This window comes from Carettochelys insculpta, chromosome 1 (genome assembly GCF_033958435.1).
Source record: "Carettochelys insculpta isolate YL-2023 chromosome 1, ASM3395843v1, whole genome shotgun sequence".
Classification (NCBI taxonomy): Eukaryota; Metazoa; Chordata; order Testudines; family Carettochelyidae; genus Carettochelys; species Carettochelys insculpta.
This window is the reverse complement of record NC_134137.1, coordinates 42,396,118-42,422,713: the sequence shown is the minus strand read 5'-3', so window position 1 is coordinate 42,422,713 and position 26,596 is coordinate 42,396,118. Positions and strand designations below refer to the sequence as shown.

General features: G+C 44.5%; 1 protein-coding gene across 3 annotated transcripts in view; it reads right to left on the bottom strand.

Moving 5' to 3' along the window:
- Nucleotides 1-26,596, bottom strand: part of ATM (ATM serine/threonine kinase) — a 128,564-nt gene that overhangs the window by 36,833 nt on the left and 65,135 nt on the right. For all 3 annotated transcript variants that reach the window (XM_074984905.1, XM_074984914.1, XM_074984922.1), the window contains 14 exons: nucleotides 21,721-21,889; nucleotides 19,621-19,785; nucleotides 19,204-19,336; nucleotides 12,014-12,109; nucleotides 10,339-10,510; nucleotides 8,395-8,536; nucleotides 6,982-7,158; nucleotides 6,516-6,693; nucleotides 5,686-5,773; nucleotides 5,058-5,213; nucleotides 3,233-3,341; nucleotides 2,102-2,190; nucleotides 1,916-2,018; nucleotides 539-687 (listed from right to left, as the gene is read on the bottom strand). In XM_074984905.1, the coding sequence (XP_074841006.1) occupies nucleotides 539-687; nucleotides 1,916-2,018; nucleotides 2,102-2,190; nucleotides 3,233-3,341; nucleotides 5,058-5,213; nucleotides 5,686-5,773; nucleotides 6,516-6,693; nucleotides 6,982-7,158; nucleotides 8,395-8,536; nucleotides 10,339-10,510; nucleotides 12,014-12,109; nucleotides 19,204-19,336; nucleotides 19,621-19,785; nucleotides 21,721-21,889 (1,926 nt within the window). The remainder of the gene's footprint in view (nucleotides 1-538; nucleotides 688-1,915; nucleotides 2,019-2,101; nucleotides 2,191-3,232; nucleotides 3,342-5,057; nucleotides 5,214-5,685; nucleotides 5,774-6,515; nucleotides 6,694-6,981; nucleotides 7,159-8,394; nucleotides 8,537-10,338; nucleotides 10,511-12,013; nucleotides 12,110-19,203; nucleotides 19,337-19,620; nucleotides 19,786-21,720; nucleotides 21,890-26,596) is intronic.

The window sequence follows — 26,596 nt, the reverse complement described above, 5'->3', positions numbered from 1 at the left end:
AGCTAAATGTGTATTGGGAAGTTGCACTAACAGTATTTCTACATGGTTACAAGTAAGGTTAAGATTACATCACTGAAGTCACTTCCAGAGACCTCTGTGACACTGGGGACCTCAGAGGAGGGACTTGCAGCAGACCAGCCTCCATGGATGGCAGGAGACAATCACACAACTGCTCTGTAGTTACTCGTAGCAAGACACTCCCCCATAACTGACCAGCATCTGCTGTTGATGGCAACTCCTAAACTGACAGCTGATGCTGTGGCTCAGCCACCATGAGAAGCCTATATGCAGCTGTAACAGCAGCATTTATTACAACAGACTGATATACGTACAACACAAACACGGATTTTACATGAAAGGGGATTGTTTTTTGTTTTTATTCCAATGGTGCAGATAACTAAGATAAACAGGAGTGCACCGTTTCTGCCACACAGAAATTATACTTTGAAATTCGCCTTCTCCTCAAAAGCAAATAGCATTGTTAGATTAACCTTCAACAGACTAGAGCTGGAAAAGAGAAACTGAGAAGTTGATTTACTTAGCAGAAGAGATGTGGTCCCACTGCATGTTCCTCCAAGCTGCCTGGTACCGAATCTCCTTTAGCTCAGCACACCATTCTGTGTTTTCAAATTCCAAGCCTTTTAAATAGGTGGAAAGAGTATGGCAAAGTCCAAAATTCTGCAAGGCCTACAATCATTAAGATTAAAAAAGGGCAGTACTTCATTAATCTGGGCTAATGGATTTGCTTACCCTTTCCTAACCCCCACGTAAGATTTCCAGATGTGGAACTGTCATTATTTCTAATCTAAAAAATCTAGAAATATAAAGAATTCACAGATAAGTAAGATGCAGCCTCATTCATCTCCAAAAACATCCACCAGAGAACAAATCTTTAAATTAAGTGTTTGTGCAATTTTGTCACTCTCCCACTCTCAAGCAGTGGCTTCACATCAGACCACTGACTAATGGGCCTTCTGTGCTGGTAGCATGAAGGACTGGCAACATTTTTCTCTAATTAAACCTCAGGATACAAAATATTTGTATCATTTAACCAAGTAATGAAATGCAGCTACTCCTGAAAAGAACATAACAGATGTTCAACGGGGAACAGATATAGCAAATGGTTTTGGGCAGTAAGTGAAAAATCTTAGATTAAAGTGAAATTGCAGAAGGAAATTTAGACAGGTAAAAATTAGGTATCAGCGTTGGAATTGATGGTGACCATCTCCAGGTCTTACAAAATGTGTCAGCATGTATTTAATGGCCAGGTAAGCAGGACAAGACCAACTTTATATTTCATCTGACAGGTGGCACCATCTAGCAGGACAGTGTTCTTGAGGAGTAGTTCTAGAGCAACGGTTTTCAACCTGGGCTCTGCAGACTCATGGAATCCATGGACTATGTCTAAGGAGTTCACAAGAGGTTGTCGTTGACATACACCAGTGATTCAACCTGGGGTCTGCAGACTATGCCTAAGATTTCCAAAGGATTGGCCCCTCCATTTGAATATTTTTAGGGGACTGCAAATGAAAGAAGGCTGAAAACCACTGCTTTGTAGAGATTCAGATGGCAGAGTGCTAACAATGCTATTATTTTCTGCAGCACCTGTGTTTTTAAGAACCTTGATTTTAAGCAATTCTTGTTAGTTTGAAATATCTAATGAGGGTCATAGAACAGGTGATATGGCAGCAGGCTTCAAGATGAAAATACAAGACAGCATCCCTTCTTAATAACACATTGTAAAGTCACAGTTAAAGCATTCCTATATGAAAATAGATCAAAGATTAAATCTCAGACTATCATGTCAATAAAATACTAGAAGAAAATCAATTTCAGGTTTACTGAAGCACAAATACTTCTGATTATTGCAGGGGGGTGATTCCTGTACTCATTTCTTACTAAAGGAATTAATTACCTCTATCATTCCTGCCTGGCGAGTAGCTGGAGGGAGGCTTGTTTCAAGGTCATATGTTACAAGGGCCTTTCCCCATATGGCCTCATGCTCATATGTTCTTATCCTGTTACACAAAAAGAGTAGTTTTGAGATTTCAAATACTTCACAAATAAAATGATGTTTTTCTAAAAACTGAATAAATTGTACCTAGCTAATGGCTGTAACATTCTTCCTCCACCACAGCCATAGAGACTATCAGGCTCTCCTATACTTCTGTATATTTCCATGAGAAGGTCCTAAGACATGCCATCACGAAAAAAAAAAAAAAAAAACCATTTCATCCACTATTCTGGAACACATTCAAGTACAGTATACGTAAATATTGATACATGTGCATTAGAAAACCATTTGTGAGATAGTTAACAATGTTTGACATATGCAGCTACTGAGATCAAAAACAGGAATACTGAATTCTATATTCCAGTGCAATACTGATAGACTGCCTAAAGCAGAAGCTCTCTAAATGCTTGTTAACATTTAAAAAAACACAATCACAACTTAGCAAATTTGGTAGAAAGACAAAAGGAGCATAAAATTAACTGACATAAGGTATGCAAGCTGACAAATGTGTTTTGAAAATTCACAAATGTGATTTATGAAGAATAAAATGTTAATTGAAAGCAATCATTGAGTCAGAATAAGTAGTAAACATGCATGCAATATCAACACAAATGCAGAGTATATAACAGAGTAACATTATAATCATGTCCTTTTGATCTGACAGTGCTCAAACGCATGACAATCATCAACTTGCTGAATTTGGTTGATATATGTAACAAAACCTCAGCCAACAGTGATCATCTGAAAAGTTCTTTCATGAGAAAAAGTGTTTGTGTTTGCATACAATTTTATGCTATTTCTATTTCAGATGAGTTATTGTGACGAAGGCCTGATGTGTTCTCAAATATTGTATACTGCTCATCAATCACAGAAACTGGCTATTTTACTTTGAACTAGAGCTGGTAAACATTTTACTCAGAAAGTTTCTGATGTAGAATAGAAGGAAAAGGAGGGAACATTTAAGAAACATTGCCTAAGTTTTGATCAGCTGGACTCTAAACTCAAGGCAAGAAATATTGTTTACACTGGAATTATGCATCTGACGAAGTTGGCCTTTGCCCAAGAAAGCTTATGCTCCAAAAAATCTGTTAGTCTATAAGGTGACACAAGACTTCTTGTTGTTTGTACTGGAATTGTATACATTATTTTATTTCAAAGATAGGTTTAATTTAAGATTAGATAATATTTAATATTAGATATATATTATATAATCCATACCTGTAAACTGATTCCAGTTTCTTCTTTACTTTTCTCATTCAAACTGCTAATAGTTGAACTTTGGCTTTCATCATCAAATGTTAGATTTTTAGATGCTTTGAAAGCAGATCTAGAAGAAAGGAACAAACAGGTTGAATTAATTGAAAAAAAAAAAAAAGAGTGCAGGCCACTGAGAAGCTGAAATAATCCCTAAAAGGTCCAGACTGATTCCTGGTGCCTCAGAGAAAAGCCTGGCATACCTGAAAATAGAGCACAGTTACCTACAACCTTTCTGCTTCTATTAGTGAATACTGTGAGATGATAAAGCAGCCCCCAACGGAAGTTAGAGTAAATACTGAGGTTGTTCTAACTTATGCTGATGAATAATACCAAAGGAGCTAAGGGGGAGGGATAGCTCAGTGGTCAGAGCATTGTCCTCATAAACCCAGAGGTGTGAGCTCAATCCTTGAAGGGGCCTTTCAAGGGTCTGGGGCAGGTTAGATTAAATTATCTGTCTGGGATAATGAAAGGTCCTGCTGTGAGTGCAGGGGATTGTATTCAATGACCTCTTGAGGTCCATCTCTATGAGATATGATTTCTCTGCTTTTTGTTTCAAGCTGCTCTGTTAGTCAGTATGGCCAGTTATATAGTTCCACCTTACCTGACATGATGTATACAATGAACTCGGGGGAAGGGCAGCAGAGCAATGGCATTGTGCTGGCTACAACTGTACCAGCTGAGTACTCCATACTTAACAAATCCTCAGATACTAACTTAAGACAGCAAAACAAAAGGAACGTGAAGGGCTAAGGATCTGTTCTCAAGTGAACTGATTCTTTTTATTTTCTATAAAAGCACAGTATTTATGTGCCTTCAGCACTAAGGGCATCTGTAATTTTTCCACATAAAGGTTTATAAAATAACTTCACACTGGAGTCACCTAAATCTCTCTCAGAATCAAACTTCTGACACAAGGAAGTTTTGGGAATGCCTACAGCCATGGTGTCAAATCAGTATGGAAGCAGTAATCACTTCAGTAGCAGTAGCTATGATTTCTGCTATAATGAACTAGCCACATTCTTCTGAAAATATATTTATTGTTTAAGCCAGCTAGCCACAGTCAACTGGTCAAATAGCCACATGCTAGTTAGTGGTCAGCATGTTGGACACCATGGGCCCAAAACACAAATGCTGTCTTGCTGGGAAAGGGTGAAGGGAGGTATGCTTTATCTGAGCTAACATTTGTTCACTGCCTTAATTCTGTGACGTTATTCTGGGCCAAAAGAAACAGTTCACTATATTCAGTCTAGTATCAGCATTTAACAAAATAAAAAGTGTGTATGTTTATTGTCTACATAATTTATGTCTCTACTCAGTATATCGTATTAAGAGATGCTCAACATTAAAACTATACATTTCTGAACACCATTTTCTTTATATTTCCCACCCTGCTCTCCATTTCTGATATAACTTAAGCAGGTAGTTTGTGATAAACTGTCACAATTAGAATATATTATCCCATGTGGAACGTGATATTTGTGACTTTTGGCTGATAGAATGTATTAATATTTTTGCTGGGACTATAGTGACAAGAAAGTGTTCTGGTAGGTAATCAGAATGATATGATTTTAATATCTGATAGCTACCATTCTGTCAGGGCTCAAGACACCTTGGTGGACTAATACGAATACTTTCAGGGCCAGGATATTTTTCTGAGCTTAAAAAAATTGTCCTCCTGATATATAATTCACTTTTTCTTTCCCAACAAAACACCATTGCACAGACACCTACAACATGTCCTTTTTTGACAGGAGCGTGAAGAATCTGTATTCTTTGAGCTTAATACCTTTTTCGTTCTTTGTCCAAGTTTATCTTGTCCGCGTAGATTTCTGTGTAGAGCAAAGCCGTGAAGTGAGCAGTACAAGACTGTGCCACCATAGCAACCTCAAGGTAATTCAACTCCAGCCAGAAACTGTCATCAAAAACTGTACCTGAAATAGATCTAGTTAAATACAGCATTAAAGCTAATAGTGATAATACTAATAGTAACAATACTAGTCCTAATAAGATAATAATAGGTCAGCTCTATAACATTAAGCTAAACAAAAGAAATGGACCATAACAGTAAAGCCTATATCAACAGAAACACATCTGTACCTTGTAAGATATTTCCAGACAAAAGGTTTTTGGAAACTGCATTCATTTTAATCTACAGACCTTTGGTAAACCCCTATTTTTCAGGCTAATCAGATGGCAAATTCCAGGCACGTATTTGATAAAATGTTCCCAGTGTGACATCATTACATTATCACATAAACACACCTTGTATACCTACTACTCTGAATTGTTTGTTTTATTACAATTATTTGAGATTCATGAACATTGTAATTCTCTTCAAAGCATCACCAGATTTTAATATAGTGAACAAAAGTAATTTTAAATCAAAGCCAATTTTAAAAAAAGAAACAACTCACCTCTTTTGACTTCTCAAGTAATCAACAACATCAAGCATTGTTTGTCGAGATATTTTATCTATGCTTCCACGAACAAGTGTTTCTAGTTCTATAATTTATATTAAAAAAGAGAGAAGTGTGAATATGCATCACAAAACGTCTGATGGCAAAATAAAAGGTGTAATTTATACTGAGGTGAATAATTCCACAAGCAAGGTTTTCTAAATGCTGTCTGGCTAAAACTGGTGTGTATTATGCATCTAGTGTTAGAACCAAAGGCTACAATCTACATTACACATCACTGGCAGAGGCATGTAGTATAGCTACATGCTGCAGTGAAATGCCTCTATAGTACAATGTGTAGCTACACCTCAATGAAAAGCCCTAGGGAGGGAAAGGCTTCAGCTGCCCCATTGCCAGAGTCTTTCAGAATCTTTCCCTGTGGTGAGGAAAGGCTCCAGCATGGGAGCTGTCAAAATCTCTCCCTCTTCCAGAGTCTTATTTTACTGGGGAAGGGCTCTAGCAGCTGGGAGCTGGCAGAAACTTTTCCTGCTCCTGCAGACTTCCACTCTGGCAGGGAAGGGCTGAAGCAGCAAGACAACACACAACTGAAAATAGCCAGGAAGACAGGGAGGCATGGCTTGGGTCTAGTTGCAAGTTACACACTTGAGCACATACCCATACTTCTCAGGCATGTCTTTACTCCATATGCCTATGCACTGACTCACTGTTTACACTGCTATTTGGGCATATACACTACTATCCCGCATAAGAAGTGTCCAGTGCTGATGCACCTTTACAGAAAGAGGAAGAAAGCATCATTCTTGTCCATGCCATTTTCACGTCCTTACCTGAATGGGAACTTACAGGTGTAACTGATCTGCTGGATGATGAAGCGTATATGCAACAAGTTGTGAAAAACCTCTGTATATGCATGGACAGAAGATTTCGCCAAGATTCGTTTGAATCGTGAAGCAGGATATCATGAATCAGGTAAGGAAGCAAGGCCTGACAAAAGTCTGTTTTCACCTGGAACCCACAAGCACACACAGTCAGCTGCTGAAAAATACATTTCTCAGCTACTAACTACAGCCAAGGTCCACAGGCTAATATGACTCCTTTACCGTACAACAAATATATCAGCTTATGTATATTAATTTAGTATATGAATGCCTATTAACAGACTGCTTTGAACATTTTTTATTTGAAAAATGGTGATTTTATTACAAATTATCTGATATTAACATGAGTCATGACTAAGTTTGCACAATTATCTGTGGCTGCTGTACACAGACGCTATATACAAGCTCAACTCACTTCACACATTGGCTTCAGTAACTGAAGAACTTCATTTCGCACTCCTCCACTGTCCAGTAATGACCAAGTCAGGGTTTTAATCCAGGTATTATGGCTTACACTCTGAGGAATCCACACACTTACATCATCCAGGTTTTCTGAAGGACTTTCTCTTTCATTACTTGGTACTTCTAAAAACTAGACAAAAACAAAACTTAAAAAAAATATTTTAAATGCAAAGCTGTGTTTTTCTACAAAAAATTAATCAGCATACACACAATTTGTTCCCAAAATATAGACAAGCAATAAAATTAAACACAGACAATGCAAACTCACTTTTGCCCCTTTGTATATCTATAAAGTGCACTGAACTAGGGAACAGTTTTGTGGAAAAAACAGTATGCACTCATATACAGTAAAATCCCGAGTTATAAAGGGATTGCGTTCCTCGCAATCCCCACCTAACTCTAATTTTTTGTAAGTCGACAGAGGGAGACCTTTTCTCCTCCTCTGAGCCCCTTGGAGCCTGAAGCCAGGTGCAGCAGTGCCTGGTCACTTTCAAGGCCCCTGCTCAGTCCTGGAGAGCCAGGAGCCAGGCCCAGGAGTGCGTGGTCAGTTTCCCAGCTCAGCGCTGCTTGCGAGACCTGGGAACTGACCAGGTGCTGCTGCACCTGGCTCCCAGCTCACAGGAAGCCAGGAAGAAGCCGTAGGGATACTCCTTTCAGTGTTCTGCTGTTGGCTCCAGTGCTTGGAGCTGGAGGCAGAGCTCTGAAAGGGGAAGCCACACGGTTGCTCCTTTCAGCACTCCGTCACTGGAGCCAGCAGTGGAGTGCTGAAAGGAGGAGCCATGTGGCTTTGCCCAGGCAGGAAAAGCCAGGGGAGAAGCCGTGCCCCCACAGGCTCCAGCCACCCGCTTCCCTCAGCTGGGAGAAGCGAGCGGCTGGAGCCCAAGATTTCAACATTTGCAGCTATACAATTAATGCGTATGTGAAAATAATGTAAAGTGGGGGTTTACTGTAAATAAGGACTATTATAATACAGCATACAGAACTTCCTGATAGCAAGGCTGTAGAGTACGTTACCAAATAAAGTATTAGAAGACCCACAGTTTGGTATATTTAGACCTAAACTTAATCCTGTAAACATTTCCCTTATATGTATCCTTTAACTAATCATGGAATGAGTTGCAATAGTACACACAAGATGCAAAAGTAAGCATCTGCAAAATTCAGCCCCCCTGAAAAAGTACAACAGGTCGGAGAAATATACAAAGGGAACGAATACTGTACTGGCAGGAACAGGAGAACTATCATAAGGGTCTTTTCCATTTCTAGATTCTGCAACACTGGTCTTCAGAAATATTTACAGACATTGGTTTTTTATATTTTCTTTTCTCATTGCTCTGCACTGCACATAAATAAATAAAAGAAATACCTTCTTCCTAGACACTCTGAAAGGATGTAGATATATTAACATGGGATCAGCTTTGTTTTTGTAAACCTCCCAAAATTCATTACCAGTCTTGGTTGCTAAAATGTTTTTCAAACAGGCTGCAGCAGCAGATCGAACACCAATACTGAAAGATAAACATACCTGAGTTATGGATTCTTTAATATTTTAACATAATATTATGAAATCTATGTTGAAAAAGTATGTACATCAAATATAATTCTAAAGCAGAGGTGGGCAAATACCAGCCTGTGCGCCGGATCTGGTCTGCCGCATTTAGTCCCTGGAGAGCCCCCACCTATATATTTATCTGTGCCTCCACAGGTATCAGGCAATCACAGCTCCCATTGGCCACAGATCACTATTCTCAACCAATGAGAGCTGTAGTCACCCAATACCAGCAAAGGCACAAGTAAATATAGCAGCACCAGACTGCCAGGGACTAACCTTGGTGGGCCACCACTTTTTTATTGCTCATTCCTGTTTTGAAGGCACATGATACGGACGAGAAATGTTACAGAAGACACCACAAACACCAACAAATACCTCCCTATTGCATGGTTTCTCAAAATGGGGGGGCATGCTCCCCTGGGGGGGCATGATGAAATTCTGGGGCAGGGGAGACACAAGGCAACCCAGCTTCCCCCATTATTCCCCCCACCTGAAGAAAGAGCCGGCCTCTGCTTCCAGCTCTCAGCCCTGCCATTTTACGTGGGTGACCCAACACAGCTGCTATAAAAAGCAGGCAGCTGGCGAAGGCCCACTTGGAACTAGCCGCCTTCTGCAAAGATGAGTGAGGAGGGTGGGATTAGAGGGGAGGTGGGGGTACCTGGCTTAGATGAGGGAGATGGAGATGGGGTAAGAGCTGGGGGGTGGTGGTGCTTGGCTTTGTGGGATGGGAGGAGCTCGCGGGGGGTGTGGCTCATGGGGCTTGGGCAGCCAGCCAGCTTTCAGGACTCATGGTGCTTGGGCAACTGGTCTCAGCACCACAGGATTCAGGTGGCTCGGGCTGGTGGCTGAGCCCAGCAGCACAGAGCTCAGGCGGCTTGCCCCAGCAGTGCGGGGCACGGGAGGCTCAGGCTGGTGGGTGGGCTTCTGGCCCCAGCAGCACAGGGCTTGGACAGCTTGGGCTGGCAGGCAGGTGGCTGGCCCCAGCAAAGTTGGGCGCAGATGGCTGGCCCTGGCAGCATGGCAGGTGGGCAGCTGGCTCTGGCAGCGTGGGGTTTGGGTGGGCAGCTTGCACAGCTGGCCTGCAGCTGGGGCAGGTGGCTAGTGGGCAGCTGGCTGAAGGGTGGATGGGTGGCTGGCCCCAGCAGTGTGTGGCTCAGGCAGGAATCTCTGGCAGCACAGGTCTCAGGCAGGAGGGTGGCTGGCGTGGTCAGCTCTGGTGACTGACATGGGGCTCAGGCAGCTGGTCTGCTGGGGCCGCACCAGGCACCCACAAGGGGCCAAGAAAAACTATATGTGCTTATTTTTAATTTTAAATAACATTTTTATATCAGGTTTTTGTGTTTATTTTAAATTACAAATTGAATATTTTATTAAGAGGGGATTGGATGATGGTAAAGACGAGGTGGGGGGCATGAGGGTTTCTCAAAAATCAAAAGGGGGGCATGATGCCAAAAAGTTTGGGAACCCCTGCCCTATTGGCTTGCACTCTGGGATTGTTTAGCTTGAATCCACATTCGAGCCCTAACTAAACGCACTGCAGAACATCACAGCTTGCTTGGAACATTAGCAACCTGAACCTCAAAGTGACCCACTAATAGAGGCTTAACAGATTTTATTTTGTCTGCACGCAGGCAACAATTATGACACAAAAGGGAGAAAAACTCTAATACTGACCAGATAACCTTATTACGACAATGGCTTTTTTCACTGGCGCTACTTTAAATACTGAATCAAATGTACACAAGAATCTACACTTACCTGTCATCTATTAAAGCATTATTGATTAGAGTCAACATTACGAAGACCCACTGAAGTTCTCTATTTTCAAATAAGTCAGCCGCCTTGGAATAGAATCCATTTTTCCTATGCTGCAGAGTTATTGTGGAAAAATCTATTGGTCCCAATTCTCCTAGACAACTTCCGACAGCCTCTGCAAATGCAAGTATTACTTTTATAGTCTCTGAATAGTAGAAGGAAAAACTTTTTTAAAACTGTGTATAGATGTGTGTGTGTATATGCACACACATTATATACAGTTTTGTGTGACTCGTGTTGCCCTTTCCACAGATCATGTTAGAAGAAACTCAGAGCATGTCTACACTATCAACTTAAATTTCTGTAATAACAAGCACTCCTGTGGCACCTTAGAGAATAATAAATGTATTAGGCTGTGAGCTTTCATGGGTAAACGTTTCTATGTAACATTCTATGTTAGTCACCCAAACACTGATCGTGATTGCTGTATTGGCTGATGTCCACAATACCACCCTCTGAGTAGTGTGCATACGCAACAAGAGTGTTGCCACCAACTAAAGAGGGGCAGCAGGAGGGCTGAGAGCCTGGATTCTCCTGCTTTGCATGCTGCTGCTTGCTGGGAGCCTACCAGCTCATCCACCACTCGGTTTCCCCACGGCAGCAGCCTGGGCTCCTGGAGTGGAGCTCCACACTCATAGTAAAGCTGGGAGCCTGGAAAGACTTAGTATCTGTTAGTCTATAGGGTGCCCCAGGACTTCTTGTTGTTTTTGAAGATACAGACTAACTCAGCTACCTCTCTGATATTGTCAGGTGCCTGGCAGGGAGCTGGGAGCCTCCGTGCAGCCAAGATCTTGCTGGGAAGCCAAGAACATCAGTTCAGTGCCCAGACTCCTGACAGGGAGCCTCAGTGCAGCTGGGCTTCCTACAGAGAGCCCAGCTGGGAAATGGGAGACAGACAGCTTCTGAGTGGGCATAGCTGGTCCTGCAGCTGGCAACCTGGGTAGCAGCATGACTGGGAGCCAGGGACAGCCAGGCTCTAGCTGCAGCTCCCTACCCATCTGGAGGTGACAACTCAGCTTTCTTGTTAATTTTTAGGCTCCAGGACACATACTAATAGTAGTTTCAGCAAGAAGGGAACAGACTAATATATGTCTATTTCCTTGCTGCAATTATACAATCCATGTTTGCGAGAACAAATTTTGGCTCTCAAGTTCTGCAATATCCACAATCAACAGTAGTTATGAAAATTCTAGATCTTCTAAAATATATTGTATAACATTTCTTTTATCATCATTAAGATGAGAAGACACATGCTTCGGACATAAATATTGGGCTTTGGAGCAAATTCAGCAAATACTTAATAGAAATACACTGAAGGAATGACAAATATGTAGTTCTGTTTTCAGAAGTGCTCAGCAAAGACAGCCATTGGAGTTGTGGAAGCTCATCACCGCTGAATACCATAATTTTAGCTTTTCAGGTGAAAATCTATGTGCCTGATTTACCACTATATACTCGATGTTTAATTGAGCAGCACTAATTTCATTACCATAAGAAGTATTTTGCAATTGCCAAAGGTTAAAATAACCGACCTTTAAAGAAACATCTAACTATGTAAGCGAGACAACTCTTACTAGTAATAGTTTAGAATATGTAGACACAAAGCAAAAATACTTACCTAAAACTGCTTTTTCACCTGTATGGTTAACTGCTTTCTTGGACAGTTGCAGCAAGCACACCACCAACTTTACAATTACACAGTCCTGGGGGTTTTCTACCATTTACAAGAAAAAAGAAAAGCATCTTTATCTATTTCATATGTATTTGTAACAGTTATCAGATCAAATCTGTTACATAAAAGCTCTTGTGAAACTTAACACAAACAGAAATATTTCCACAAATATAAAAATCATCATTTCTTAAACTAATTCCTATATTTTACTTAGGACCAAGACATGCGATTCTCCAGGATGAAAATTTTAACATATTATAGAGCTGTTGATTAATCACAGTTAACTCACATGATTAGCTCAAAAAATAAATCATAATTAGTTGCAGTTGTAATAAATCTGTTAAACAACAGAATACCTATAAATGGATTAAATATTTGGATTTTTTTCTACATTTGCAAATATTTTTAATTACAACACAGAATACAAAGTATACAGTTCTCACTTTATATTACAAATAAAATGATATTTAGCATTTTTTAATTTCCATCATACAAATTATGCAGTGAACTCTATCACAAAAGTGCAATTTATAAATGTAGGGTTTTTTTTTGTTTTGTGTCTGCACTCAGACAAAACAACTAAACATTTAGAGCCAACAAGTCCACTCAGCCCTACTTCCTGTTCAACAAATTGTTAAGAGAAACTTATTTGTTTACATTTACAGGAAATAATGCTGCCTGCTTATTTACAACATCTTAAAAAATGAGAACAGGTTTTTGCATGACAATTTTATGAGCCAGCATTGACAAGCAATTGCGTTCCAGATATGTGAAAGATACGTCTGTCTATCTCTTCATGCTTTGGTCACCATTCCAAAGGATATGCCTCCGTTGCTGATCATGGCTCTTTGAAAAAATAATGTGTTAATTAAATTTGTAACTGAACTTCCTAAGGAAGAACTGTATGTCTCTTCTCTGTGTTTTACCTACATTCAGTCATATATTTCATGTCACAGCAGTCTTGGATGATGAGTCAGCACATGTAAGCCGTGTCTACACGTGCATGCTACTTCGAAGTAGCGGCACTAACTTCGAAATAGCGCCTGTCACGGCTACACGTGTAGGGCGCTATTTCGATGTTAACATCGATGTTAGGCGGCGAGACGTCAAAGCCGCTAACACCATGAGGGGATGGGAATAGCGCCCTACTTCGACGTTCAACGTCGAAGTAGGGAACGTGTAGTCGTTGCGCGTCCCGCAACTTCGAAATTGCGGGGTCCTCCATGGCGGCCATCAGCTGAGGGGTTGAGAGACGCTCTCTCCAGGCCCTCAGCTCAATGTTGGCTGCGTGGAGCAGCCCCTTAAAGATCCCCACCCCCTCCCTTCCTGTGCAGGAAGCTGAGAGAGCGTGCAGGCAGCAGCAGTAACACGCAGCTAGCCTGCACGCTCTTCTGCAGCCACCCACACCCCCAACCGACCTGATGGCCGCCCGGCAGCCCCCCCAGTGCCCTCAGGGAACCCCCCCCAAGGGGAACCAGGGTTCCCAGGGCAGCAGCCAGGCCGGGAAGCGGCAGTGGGGCCCCTCCTGGACGGAGGCCGAACTTCGGGACCTGCTGGGGCTCTGGAGCGAGGAGGTGGTGCTCCAGGTAATGGGGAGCAAGAGGTGGAACGTGGATGCGTTCGCTCGGCTGGCCGAGGGCCTGGCCGCCCGGGGTCACCCTGCCTGCACTCCGGACCATGTCCGGAGTAAAGTGAAGGAGCTGTGGCAGGGTTACGCCTGGGCCCGGGATGCGGCCAGCCGATCTGGGGCCGCCCCCGTCACTTGCCCCTTTTACAGGGAGCTCAGGGACATCCTGGGCCCCCGGCACACCTCCCCCGCTCCGGTCACACTTGACACCTCGGCTGAGGAGCCCCAGCAGGCCCCGGAGACGGAGTTCGCCCCGGAGGCAAGCCCCGCACACCGGGGGCCCCCCCAGGGGCACCGGAGCAGGAGGAGGAGGAGGAGGGAGACTCCTCCTCCACCGACACCGGCCTCCAGATCCTCCTGCCGTCCCGGAGCAGCAGCCGGGCGTCCGCCCCCCTGGTGTTCCCCGACCGTGGGAGTGGACCGTCAGGTATGTACCCCCCTGGTGCACACCCCCGGGGTTGAGGGGCGGGGGTAATAGATATGGCCAGGGCCCTCCACATGCCCAGATGACCATGGCCCCAAGGACAGCAGTGGCATGTCCCTCACAGGAGTGCATCAGCCCCTGCCCCCCCCCACCACGACAGTGCCATGCCCCATCCCCGGGGCAGGGGGGAGCGGAACCTCTAGGGTCCCCCGGGGCGAAGGGGTCGGACACCCAGCAGCAGCAGGTGATGGAGTGGGGGGAGTGCAAATGCGAGACTCAGGCTAGATATGAGCAACAAGCTGAATAGCTCCCAGTGGCTAAGGATGATTCTGGGGCTACAACTGGCAGGTTACACCTCTGCCCTGAACAAAGAGGAGGGAGGAGCCGAGCTGGGTTTGAATCGGGGGCCGCAGTTAGACGCTAGGGGAAGGGAGAGCTAGAAGGCTGCCTGCCTGAGGAGGGGGAAAGCTACACCCCAGAGGGGCACCCCTCGGGGTCTTCTCCCCAGGACGGGTTGGAAGGACTGTCTCTGACTGCTGTACTGTCACTTCTGGGAGAAACTGGGCATCTGTTGCCTAAGAAACCTCTCCTGTCATACCTGCTGAGTGAAGTGAGTCACTCCCGCCAGCGGACGGGGTGCAGTGCAGGGGGACCCTTGAACCCCATCACAGCAGCATCTCACGGGGATGGGGAACCTGCAGCACAGGGGTGGGGGGACAAGGGCCACGGTTCGGGGCCCACACTATCGGCTGTCTCCACTCTTCTTCCCCCACTCCTGTGTTCCGCAGCTGCACCATCGGAAGGACCGGATAGCGCCGGCGAGGCGTCAGTGGTCCTGGAAAGCCCTCCGGGGCCATCGCTCCAGGCCAGCCCCTCGGCAGAGGACCAACCGGCCCCACGGCGGGCAAGACGGCGGACCCAGCAGCAGCAGCCGCTGGTGACGGACCCCCACCTGCTGGCCCTCCACTGCCGGCAGGTGGAGGTCGCTGAGCAGCGGCTGCAGGTGGAGCAACGCCGCCTCCACCTGCAGGAGTGGTCGCTGGCCTGGCACCAAGAGGCATGGGGGGCCTACATGCAGACATTCAACCGCATAGCGGACTACCTGGCCCCCCATGCCGCGCCGTCCGCCGCTGCGCCCGCCCTGCGTGCTCCACCTGCTGCTCCAGTCGCCGCGCCGTCCGCCGTCGCCCCGCCACCAAGGGCCATTCCGCCGAGGGGCACCTGGGGCCAGCTGACACTCGCCGGCCGTATCTTCCGGTCCGCCCGGCCCCCAGCCAGGGCTGCGGCCGAGGTGGGGATCCCAGCCGCCCACCCCCAGTGCTGGACTGTAGGGGCATGGGGCCCAGGACGTGGGCCCCCCCCTTTGTATATATTCCCCCCACTTTTTTGGTTTTTTGGCCTGTACATAGTTTGTATTTATTTATTTGTGACCTCCGTTTTCAATGTCTGATCCTTCCCCCCCATGTAAATAGTTCTCCCCTTCCTTGTTATCCCTGTTTTTATATTAATATACATACATATATATCAGTTAGTTAGAATTTCTATAGTTATTATTAAGAAGAGTTCAAGTAAACATGTTTGATTTGACAAACAAGTGTCTGCTTTTATTTGTACAAGAAAAGTGTGGGGGGGTGCTCTTGGGTGCTCTGTGGTGTGGGCGTAGGGGCAGGGAGTGTTGTGGAGGATGGGGGGGACAGTGGGGGGCCTGCCAGCGTTCACCCCGCGGCCTCATTGAAGTGGGCCCGCAGGGCCTCCCGGACCCGGGTCCCTTCGGGGTCCACCTGGCGACTGGGGGCAGCGGGTGGCTGCACAGCGGCCCTGCCGGCCTCCACAGCCCAGCCCTGAAAGAAGGCCTCCCCCTTGCTCTCCACCAGATTGTGTAGGGCGCTGCACGCACCCATAATCTGGGGGATGTTGGTGGGGCCCGCATCCAGGCGGGCGAGGAGACACCTCCAGCACCCTTTGAGGCGGCCAAATGAGCGCTCCACCACCTGGCGCGTGTGGTTCAGGCGCTGGTTGAAGTGCTCCTGGCTGGCAGAAAGATGGCCTGTGTATGGGTGCATGAGCCAGGGCCGGAGGGGGTATGCCACATCTGCGATGACGCAGAGGGGCATGGTGGTGTCCCCCACAGGGATCTCCCGCTGGGGGATGTAGGTCCCCGCCTCCAGCCGGCGGCACAGGCCTGAGTTCTGGAATACCCGGGCGTCATGGGTGCTGCCAGGCCAGCCCACATAAATGTCCAGGAAACGGCCCCGGCTGTCCACCAAGGTCTGGAGGACCACTGAGTGGTAGCCCTTCCGGTTGATGTAACGTCCTCCACTGTGCTCCGGGGCGTGGATGGGGATGTGAGTCCCATCCAGAGCCCCGAAGCAAGTGGGGAAGCCCAGGGTGGCAAAGCCCGCGATGGTGGCATCTGGGTCCCCAAGCCTCACGAGCCTGTGGAGGAGCATGGCGTTGATGGCGCGGATGACCTGCAGGGGAAGTACATGGGAGAGCACCAATGAGGGGTGAGCAGGGTGTGTGTGGCCCTCCCTTCCCCTGCCAGGGCCCCCCTCCCCTGCCAGGGCTGCCTCCCCCACCTCCCCCCGTGGGTCCTCTTACCTCCATGAGGACAGCCCCGACGGTGGCCTTGCTGATGCCAAACTGCTGGCCCACGGATTGGTAGCTGTCTGGAGTGGCCAGCTTCCAGACAGCGATGCCGACCCATTTCTCCACACTGAGGGCACGCTGCATGGCGGTGTCCTGATGCCTGAGTGTGGGGTTGAGCCACTGGCATAGCTCCAGAAATGTCTGCCGGCTCATGCGAAAGTTCCTGAGCCAGCGTTCGTCGTCCCACTCTCCAAGCACCAGCCGCTCCCACCAGTCAGTGCTGGTGGGGTAGCTCCACAGCCGGTGGCGTATGAGGCGGCGGGGGGGTCGGAGTGCTGCAGGGTTGGGGGTTGCGCCCTCCTCCCCCGCGGGCAGCTGCTCCTCTGTGGCAAGGAGGTGCTCAGCTGCCCCCTGCATGGCATGGAGCAGGGCGAGCACTGCTCCTGCAGGGGCGGCTGGGTGGACCTCCAGCTGCTGCTGCTGCTGCTGCTGCTGGGGGTCCATCATGACTGCATTGCCCGAGGTGTGCATGCCTATGGCTCTGCAGACCGCGTGCTGTGCAGGCTGTGTGTGTCTGGGAGGGGCCCTTTAAGGGAGCGGCTAGCTGTTGCTCCGGAAGCGCTAGTCTGCCCTGTGACCCTGTCTGCAGCTGTGCCTGGCACCCTTATTTCGATGTGTGCTACTTTGGCGTGTAGACGTTCCCTCGCAGCGCCTGTTTCGATGTGGTGCTGCGCAACATCAATGTTGAACGTCGACATTGCCAGCCCTGGAGGATGTGTAGACGTTATTCATCGAAATAGCCTATTTCGATATCGCTACATCGAAATAAGCTACTTCGATGTAGGGTTCACGTGTAGACGTAGCTGTAGTGTGTTTTAAGAACAATTTTACTGAAGATTTCACAAAATGCAAAGAATACCAGTACGAGATTTCTAAAGATAGCTGTAGCATTTCACCCAAAATTTAGGAAATCTGAAGTGTCTTCCAAAATTTCAAAGGGATGACCAGGAGGGGCATGCTTTCAGAAATCTTAGAACAACAACACTCTAATACAGAAGCCACAGAATTTGAATCATCAAAAAAGAAAATCAACTTTCTGCATCTGATTCAGATGAAGAAAATGAACATGGGCTGGTCCGCACTGCTTTGGATTGTTATTGAGAAGAATCCATCATCAGCATGAATGCCTGCCTTCTGGGATGGTTGAAGCATGGAGGGACATATGAACTTTTAGCATGTCGGGCATGTAAATATCTTGCAACGCCAGCTGCCATGTGAATGCCTGTTCTCATTTTCAGGTGATAAAAACAAGAAGAAAGCAACACTATCTCCTGCAAATATAAACAAACTTGTTTGTCTGAGCAATTGGCTGAACTAGAAGTAGGACTGAGCAGAAATGTAGCGTCTAAAGTTTTACACTGTTTTTGAATGAAGCCACTTTTGTACATAACTGTACATTTGTAAATTCAATTTTTGTGGTGAGATTATGCAAATATTTACAATAAAAATAAAATGAGTCTCAGACACTTTGTATTCTGTGTTGTAACTGAGAGCAATACATTTGAAAATGTGAAAAAAATCCAAAAAAATTTACATAATAGATATTCTATTATTGTTTAAGACTGCAATTAATTGTGATTTTTTAATTAAATTGTGATTTAATTCTAATTTATTAATCCCAGGATGGAAATGCAAAGAGACTTCCAATTTTATCTTTCATGACTGCATAGATCAAATATTATAAGATATGAAAATCTGTATCTGCAGCACAGCATGCTATCACAACTGACCCATCATATTTTACTGCAAGAAAATAGAGTAAAGGTCTGGGATCTTCTTGTATGTATTATTTGCCCCTAAAACCCAACCTTTTTATTTGATTAGATTTGTCTCAAACTTGTGATTTTTTAAACAATTGATTGATTTTGTATTCAGTTAAGAGTGAATGAAACAAGGAGGAAAAAAGAAGAATTAACCCAACCATGGCAAAGACATGGGAATTCAGAGTCAGGTATAAATATATGGGCTGGCCAAAAATATTTACTTTTCGGGAATTCTGCTCCCTGAATGCAATAAAGGATTGCTGCACAAAAATTTTTTCACAACCTTGGCCTCCGCAATGTATCTTTTGCCTTCTTTGTGAAAACCCAATCAAATGTGGCCAAGTTATAAGCCTTTGAAAAAACTGCAGGTCACATGCTCACTAGAGACTTCTATGTTAGCAGATACAATCTCTTAAAATTCCATCTTCAATGACTGTCCTCAAGCTGTTCATAGCTCTTCCATAGGACCACATTGTGCAGACACCTTAACAGTTCCTACAAGCAACTGGACAGTGCATGGAGCATCCTCCCTCAGAGTGACTTGAACACACTCCACAGTTTTATACAATACATATCAGTCTGGTGTGCATATACAACTACAGCAAAGGTATAGTACTAATCAAAAGAATACAGTATGCAGTAAGAAATAAAACACGATATCAGAAGTCTGTACCTTGAGAAAGTTTCATGAGGTCCGTCATCTGATCTTTATGTTGTTCCAACTGTTTGCGTAAATCATTTAATCCCTCAAGTCTTGCCAATGGCAGTGAGTCACAGACACTCACTGATAAGAAATGGTTAATTTCCTGCAAAACAACAGTTTTGTAATAAGCATAACACAATCTTTAATGTGAAGAAATGGTTCTCAAAGGAATTTCACTGCAATGTAAACACCAACAGATATGCAAAAAACACGAGAACTGAGAAATACAAATTGATCAGCTCCTGAAATTAGGCACAGATTAAAAAAAATGTCTAATTTAAGGGGAAATAATCTCTCTATAATATATCACAGTCAGTACACTGGCCTTCACCTGAAAGGGACTTATTACAATGACTGTATCATGTAGCTCAAATTAAAGTTAATTACCTCCAAAAATGAAAATGCTCCATTCTTGTATTTGATGTTCTGCTGAGTAGCACGCAAATCTCTAAAAGCAGGATGCTCAGGGAAAGGATCTAAATGTTTGATTGACTGGTACAAGTTTTCTTTATCCTTGTTATCTATCACTAGGTACTTCAACAAACCTAGGACCTGGATAATAATTAATAAATAATTACATAAATAAATAAAACAGAACAGCTTAATGAGAAAACTGCCCCAAAAGCCAAGCACAACATTCTAAGAAATAACATTTATGTATTCTGTACAGACTAAATATATAAAACTATGTGTTTTATGTTATTGTATGTTACAAAATGTTTAAAAAGACACTGGCTCATTCACTGACAACAGAATATTTGTGTTGGGGGTAGCCGTGTTAGTCTGTATCTGCAAAAACAATGAGAAGTCCTGTGGTACCTTATAGACTAACTGATTTTTAGAGCACAAGCTTTCGTGGACAAAGACCCACTTTGTCACATTCATCTCCAAAAATCTGTTAGTCTATAAGGCGCTTCAGCATATTTGTATGCAGTCTTATTCTAGCCAAGTCATGCCTAAGATGCTAGAGAGACAAGGCTGATGAAGTAATATGCTTCATTGGACCAACTTCTGTTGGTGAGAGAGAGAAGTTTTTGAGCTTATTCCAAACTCTTCCTCAGGTCTGAGTACATTTCCCAGACTTGAAGAAGAGCTCTATGTTAAAGAGCTCAAAAACTTGTCTCTCTCACTAAGACTGGTCCAATAAAAGATATTGCATTGCACGCTGTGTCTTTCTAAGGTAATATTTGTAATTCACTGAGACTTAAAAATAGACATAGCATAAAAGTGAAGTAATCGATACAGAATTGAGATAAACTTTTTCGACTTTCTCACTCCTGAAAGCTATAATATTTTGCATGATTTGGTTGGCTTATAAATATTAATAAGGCTGGTATTTTGTCATTCTAGCATAGATTTTGCAGTTTCTGCTGTTTTTGTTTAAGTCATAATTGCTCGGGTGCGTAAGTCCACTGCAGAACTCTTTTAAATATTTAATTAAGTTGCTAGCTCTCTCAAGACAGATATTCTTCAAAAAGTGGTCCAAGCACAAGAAATTTGGTGGCATTAGCCAAAAATCTACCAATATATAGTGCTTCTGCAAAGGTTCTTATGTTTTATATAAAAGATATATTTCAAAATGACAGGAGGGTTATAAAGCCAAATAACTTATGAATTTATAAGATGCCTAATTAAAGTAAGACTTACAACTGTTTACATGAGTTTTGTTGACATTCTATGTGAATTATTTGAATGAATTTACTACAGTTTAGGTACATTTCAATTAAATAACCATATATTTGGAAAAAAATTCTGTTGTCTTATGCATTTTTTCAGCTAAAACATATTTTCCTTTTTGTGCCAGACAAAGCTGTAATGCTTTCAATTTATTACCTTAGCAATCCTTAAATATAAACAAATATATGTAAATAGTAAAAACATGCTCTCTCCACTGACCAAGAACTTACAGGCTAAATTTCAGCAAAAAGCACAATCTTGTTAAAAGGCACAAGCCCAACAGACAGGGGTTTGAGAGCAGAAGTGCTCCAATAAACGTAACTGCAGAGCTGCAAATGGACCCCTAGAAATCATTTGTTTTAAAGCCACTGAGCAGCCGAAACACAAATGAATATGTGCCTATCTATAATATCTAAGTCAAGTCAACAACATGTCTACATAGAAAAATGCAGTCTATATACATCTATATCTGAAGTAAAGTTCTGACCAAATATTCTCCTTCAGCAGTCATGCAGGCCACAGAGACAAAGAGATGATGTCCAAGAACTGTACACTTCTTATCAAAATAGGTCTTTATTTAAAAAAAAACCAAAAACAAAAACAAAAAAAAAACTTACGACTTAAGTGACAACTGGTAACAAATGGAAACAATCTGTGATGTAATCATACAGAGCATATAAAAAGATACTAAACGTTATGCTTAAAACACAGGTAGAAATATTAGTTATAAAAACGTAGACTGGAACTAACTAAAAAAGCCAGAAAGCATATAATAAAGAAGAGCAACAAGTGCATCTTCTGAAAAGCTACCTGCTTCTCAATTTCAGTCTGGTCCCCGACGAGAGATATTAGTGTGCCTACAACAACATGAAGGTGATTCTCTAGGGCATCCTTACAGCAAGTGACTGCTGCATGGCAAACACGATTTAGAAGGTCACAACAGAGGGAGAAGCTGCGTATGGACATGTCTCTGCCAAGACTGGTGTGCCACAGGAAAAAAAAAGTTTGAAAAATTAAATTAAAAAAACTAAATCATTCCATTGTCACAAGTACTGAACTTCTGCATGCCAGGAAGAAAGAGATGGAAGGGAGTATATAAACAACATATTTAAAAAACTGCAATTTCAGTCTTACAATTGACAATTATCACAGGAATTTATATTTCTGGATTTAATAGTACCAAGTCCACAAATCCTTCCAAATCTTTGTTACCATAAGCAAAATTTAGCTATTGTCAATATGTTTAATTCAACAGAGTCAAACTAGAATGATAAAGAAACAGATAATTTCCCTTGAGTGAAAAAAAAGTATTTAGACTGTCACAGATTAAAGGTAAGAAGCAATTGAGTGGGGGAATTCTCCGACACATCACTCTCTTTCGCAATGCATGTGCTGTGATAACAGCTCCGGTATTCAACTGTTATGAAATGTTCCACAATATACTGAATTTACCACATCACAGCACTGTACTCTAGAATCTAGACAGTCTATAGGAGTTAAGGCACCTTCCACCTACTACAATTAAGTGATTAATTTTCTTGAGGTCCTTTAAAAACTCCAGACTAAGCCATCACTAAATATATGCATTAGCAGGTGTGTTGTGAACAAGACACGAGAAATCATTCTACCACTCTACTCTGCGCTGGTTAGGCCTCAGCTGGAATACTGTGTCCAGTTCTGGGCACCCCAATTCAAGAAAGATGTGGAGAAATTAGAGAAGGTCCAGAGAAGAGCAACTAGAATGATAAAAGGTCTGGAGAACATGACTTATGAAGAAAGGCTGAAAGAATTGGGCTTGTTTAGCTTGGAAAAAAGAAGATTGAGGGGGGACATGATAGCGGTTTTCAGATATCTTAAAGGGTGTCATAAGAAGGAGGGAGAAAACTTGTTCTTCTTGGCCTCTGAGGAGAGAACAAGAGGCAATGGACTTAAGCTGCAGCAAGGGAAGTTTAGGTTGGACATTTGGAAAAAGTTCCTAACTGTCAGGGTGGTCAAGTACTGGAATAAGTTGCCAAGGGAGGTTGTGGAATCTCCCTCGCTGGAGATATTTAAGAACAGATTAGATAGATGTCTATCAGGGATGGTGTAGATCGTGGTCGGTCCTGCCGTCGGGGCAGGGGACTGGACTCGATGGCCTCTCGAGGTCCCTTCTGGTCCTAGTGTTCTATGATATACATATATTTCTAGGCTTTACAGATATGAAGATGATAATGACAAATGTGAACTGAATTTAAGCTGACATGGTGATGGTTTTCTGAGCATGCAAGGCAACCCAAAACAACGTTGACTCATCCATCACAATGAATTTTCCCTCTAAATTCTAAAGATAGCAATTTAAATTATTTCACCGATGATAATTTTAGCTAAAACATCCAAATCGTATGTTTAGTCCCACAATGCCAAATTGCCTTCCTCACCTCAGTTGCCCAAACAGAGGTGATCTCTACCCACCTCCTAAAACTTCCTGCTTAACCTGCTTCCTGCTTAACCTTTAGCCTCTACAGTTAAGTTATAAGTTGTCAATACAAAAATCTGTAGCATATTAAAAACTGAAAATGTGGGCTAGTAGTCCCTGGACTCACACATGCGCTGCCACCCCTTCCACTCCCTCGCTAGGAGTGACCACCGTGCTCTCATCAGGCGTGGTGCTGGGGCTGCTCCGCTCCTGCTGTCGACTCAAAGCCAGGGAGGCGATGGACAGCAGGGGTGCTATGGCTGTTTAGCACAGAAGGGACAGTGGCTGGGGCAGGAGGTGACCCCTCCCCTGTCCTAACCTAGCTCCCACCAGCTCACCCGCCCGAAGAGGGAGAGGGAGCTGCCAGCTGGAGCAGGAAGGCTGTGATCCCCGCCCCCCAGCATTCGGCAGCATGCTCTGCTTGCTGCACCCACTCCTTCCAGGCCCTTGTGCTGCAGCCTTGGGCAGCTGTGAGGCGAGAGCTGCCTCCTGAGAAGTCCCCCAGCCAGCCAGCAGCGCATTGCTGGCAGTTGGGTCCTGCAGGGGTAAGAGTAACGCGGGGCATAGGGTCCTCCCTTGACTCAACTTGCATTAATATTAAAAAATGTAAGTCAAGTCCGTGGTCTACTGTAACCTGTTTCCATAGCTGGTGTTCTTTGAGATGCTCTGCTCATGTCCGTTCCACAGTAGGCGTGTGTGCTCACCAGCTACACCAGTGACAGAAGTTTTCCCTGAGGGGAGAAGTTCTGGCTCCTTCCGGAGTGGCACCTTCATCATACAGTATAAGGAGTGCTGTCCCTTCTTTCTGCCCGAAATTCTGGCAATGGGGAAGGATGTGGGTTACAAAATGGGTATGAGTAACATATCTCAAAAAACACCAGTTATGGAAACAGGTAACTGTCTTTTCTTCAACTGATTGCTCACATCAATTCCACATTAGCTGACTTCAAAGTACCATTGGAGGCATGTAGGAGTTCACAACCATGAAGCCCTGTCCTACCAACTGATGGTGTTATGGGATGTGAACATGGAGAGAGAGGACCACTTTGCACCTCTACAGATGTCCTGCATTGGGATGTGAATTGGGGAGGCCACCAAAGAGACGTGCTCTCTTGTCAAATAGGCTCTGATGATCAGCTGCAGGACCTTTGCCAGCTCAAAGCATGTCATTATGCAAGAGGTAATCCACTTGGAAATTCCCTGCAAAGAAACAGAGAGCCTTTCATTCTATCCATTGTAGTGAGGAACAGCTGTGTTGATTTATGGAAAGGCTTGGTATGTTCTAGGTAAAAAGCCAAGGTCTTCCTGACATCCAGCATGTGCAGATGCTTCTCCTCAAGCAACCACTTGAATTCTCTCCTAAAGAGATCTGCCAGGGCATTTGTTATGTATGGGAGGTGACAAGTTTCCAAATGGATACTGTGGCTGATGCAAATGTCTCAGAGCCAGAGGGTCCCTTTGCAGAGCATCAATGAATGCACTCTCCCCGGCCTTTTGATGTAGAAAACTGAAGACATATTGTCTGTCAGGATTTTCACCATTTGACTGGACAGGTGAAGCAAAAATATTCTGCAAGCCAACTGGGCCACCCTGAGCTCCCTGACGTGTGCAAACTTGCCTCTTTCAGGGACCATATTCCTCGTGTCTGCAGACTTCTGAAGTGCATACCCTATCCAAGGTCTGATACATCTGATGCTAATGTGACAGAGGGACCGTGTTTGTTGAATGGCACTTCTTCCAGAATGTTCTCGCTCTCAGTCCACCATCATAATGAGCAAAGTATGGGAGAATTGTGACAACCTTTTCTAGGTGGTCCCCGGGGTGGGATGCCAGACATTGCTGCAGGGGCCACACGGGGAGTCTGGGGTGGCAGACCAAGTATACCCATGACACCATGTGGTCCAGCAGATGGTATCTGTGGAAATGCAGATAATTCCACGAAGAGGTCTCTCAGGGTGTGAAACCTGTCCAGTGGCAGAAAAGTCCTTGTGCAGGTTGACTCAAAGAACTAGATTTATTTAGGTGGAAAATTTATTCATCTTCTATCTTGCAACTCAGAGTAGCTAACAACCAAGTCCTCCTTGGCTAGCATGACAACAATATGTGGCAGGCAGTAGTTACATCTGAGGCTTCACTGCCTGAGGGTTCCGGGAAGAAAGTCGGTCTGTCTGCTCTATAAACAGAGCCTGTCCATAGAATATGAGGTCCTGCATCAACTACAAAGATTCAGTGGACAGGCCAGAAAGGAGCAGGTATGACACCTGTCACATGGAGCTGGCCAAGATCATAGTGCAGGCCTCTACATCCAAAGCTGCCTGGAGGCCGGCTTTCACTGCCACTGTACCCTCTTCAAAGATCCCTCAGAATTCCTCACTGGAACTCTCAGACAGGGAAGCCTCACATTTAACTATGGTCTGTCACACATTGTAGTCATACTGGCCAACTTTCCACTCAAATAAAGCTAGCTCTTTGAGTCTTTCATTTTTGGGGTAGCTCTGGATTGGGTTTTGTCTCTTCCTCTGGTTGAATGCCTCAACAATTAAGGAATTGGGGGGCGAGTGCCTATACAGTACTGGTGGCCTCTAGATGGTACAAAGTATCTCTGTTCAGACCTTTCTGAGATGGGAGTCAAAGAGGAAGGGTCTGCCACAGGGTGGTTATAATCTTTGACACCCCTTCATGCTAACAGAGTGGACAACATGAAAAACATCAAAAAATTAATCCAATGTCTCCTTCAATTCCTCCGCCTTAAGCCCCAGGTTGGACCCAACCCTCTCCACCAGTTCCTGATGAGCCCTGGAACAATGTCGTGGAACTGGATGAGGGGGAGCCAAGATGACCTCATTTGGCGATACTGAGGATGAATTTGGTACTCTGAGTGCCCTCACATGCCCTGCTAGTCCAGTAGCTGGATGCCTGATGTACTCAGAGATATGGGGTGTGGCTTTTTCTGGATCTCTACCTCAGGCGGTTGCAATGATGAGGCTAATGGTCTAGTTGAGACCCACAAAACCAATCAGATTGGCTGGGACAATTGCATAAACCCCCACTGGTTCCACAGGTATCAGGCTGCTAGTCATTGGCACTGTAGCCATGATGGCAGCTGTCATGCCGATGACACAGACAGTAGCACCAGAGCTGGGTCTTGGCCTGCATTCAGGGATGGCTGCTCAGTTGTATGGTAAACTAACTAGTGACCAAGAACAGGGGGAGACCACCACTAGATTGTGA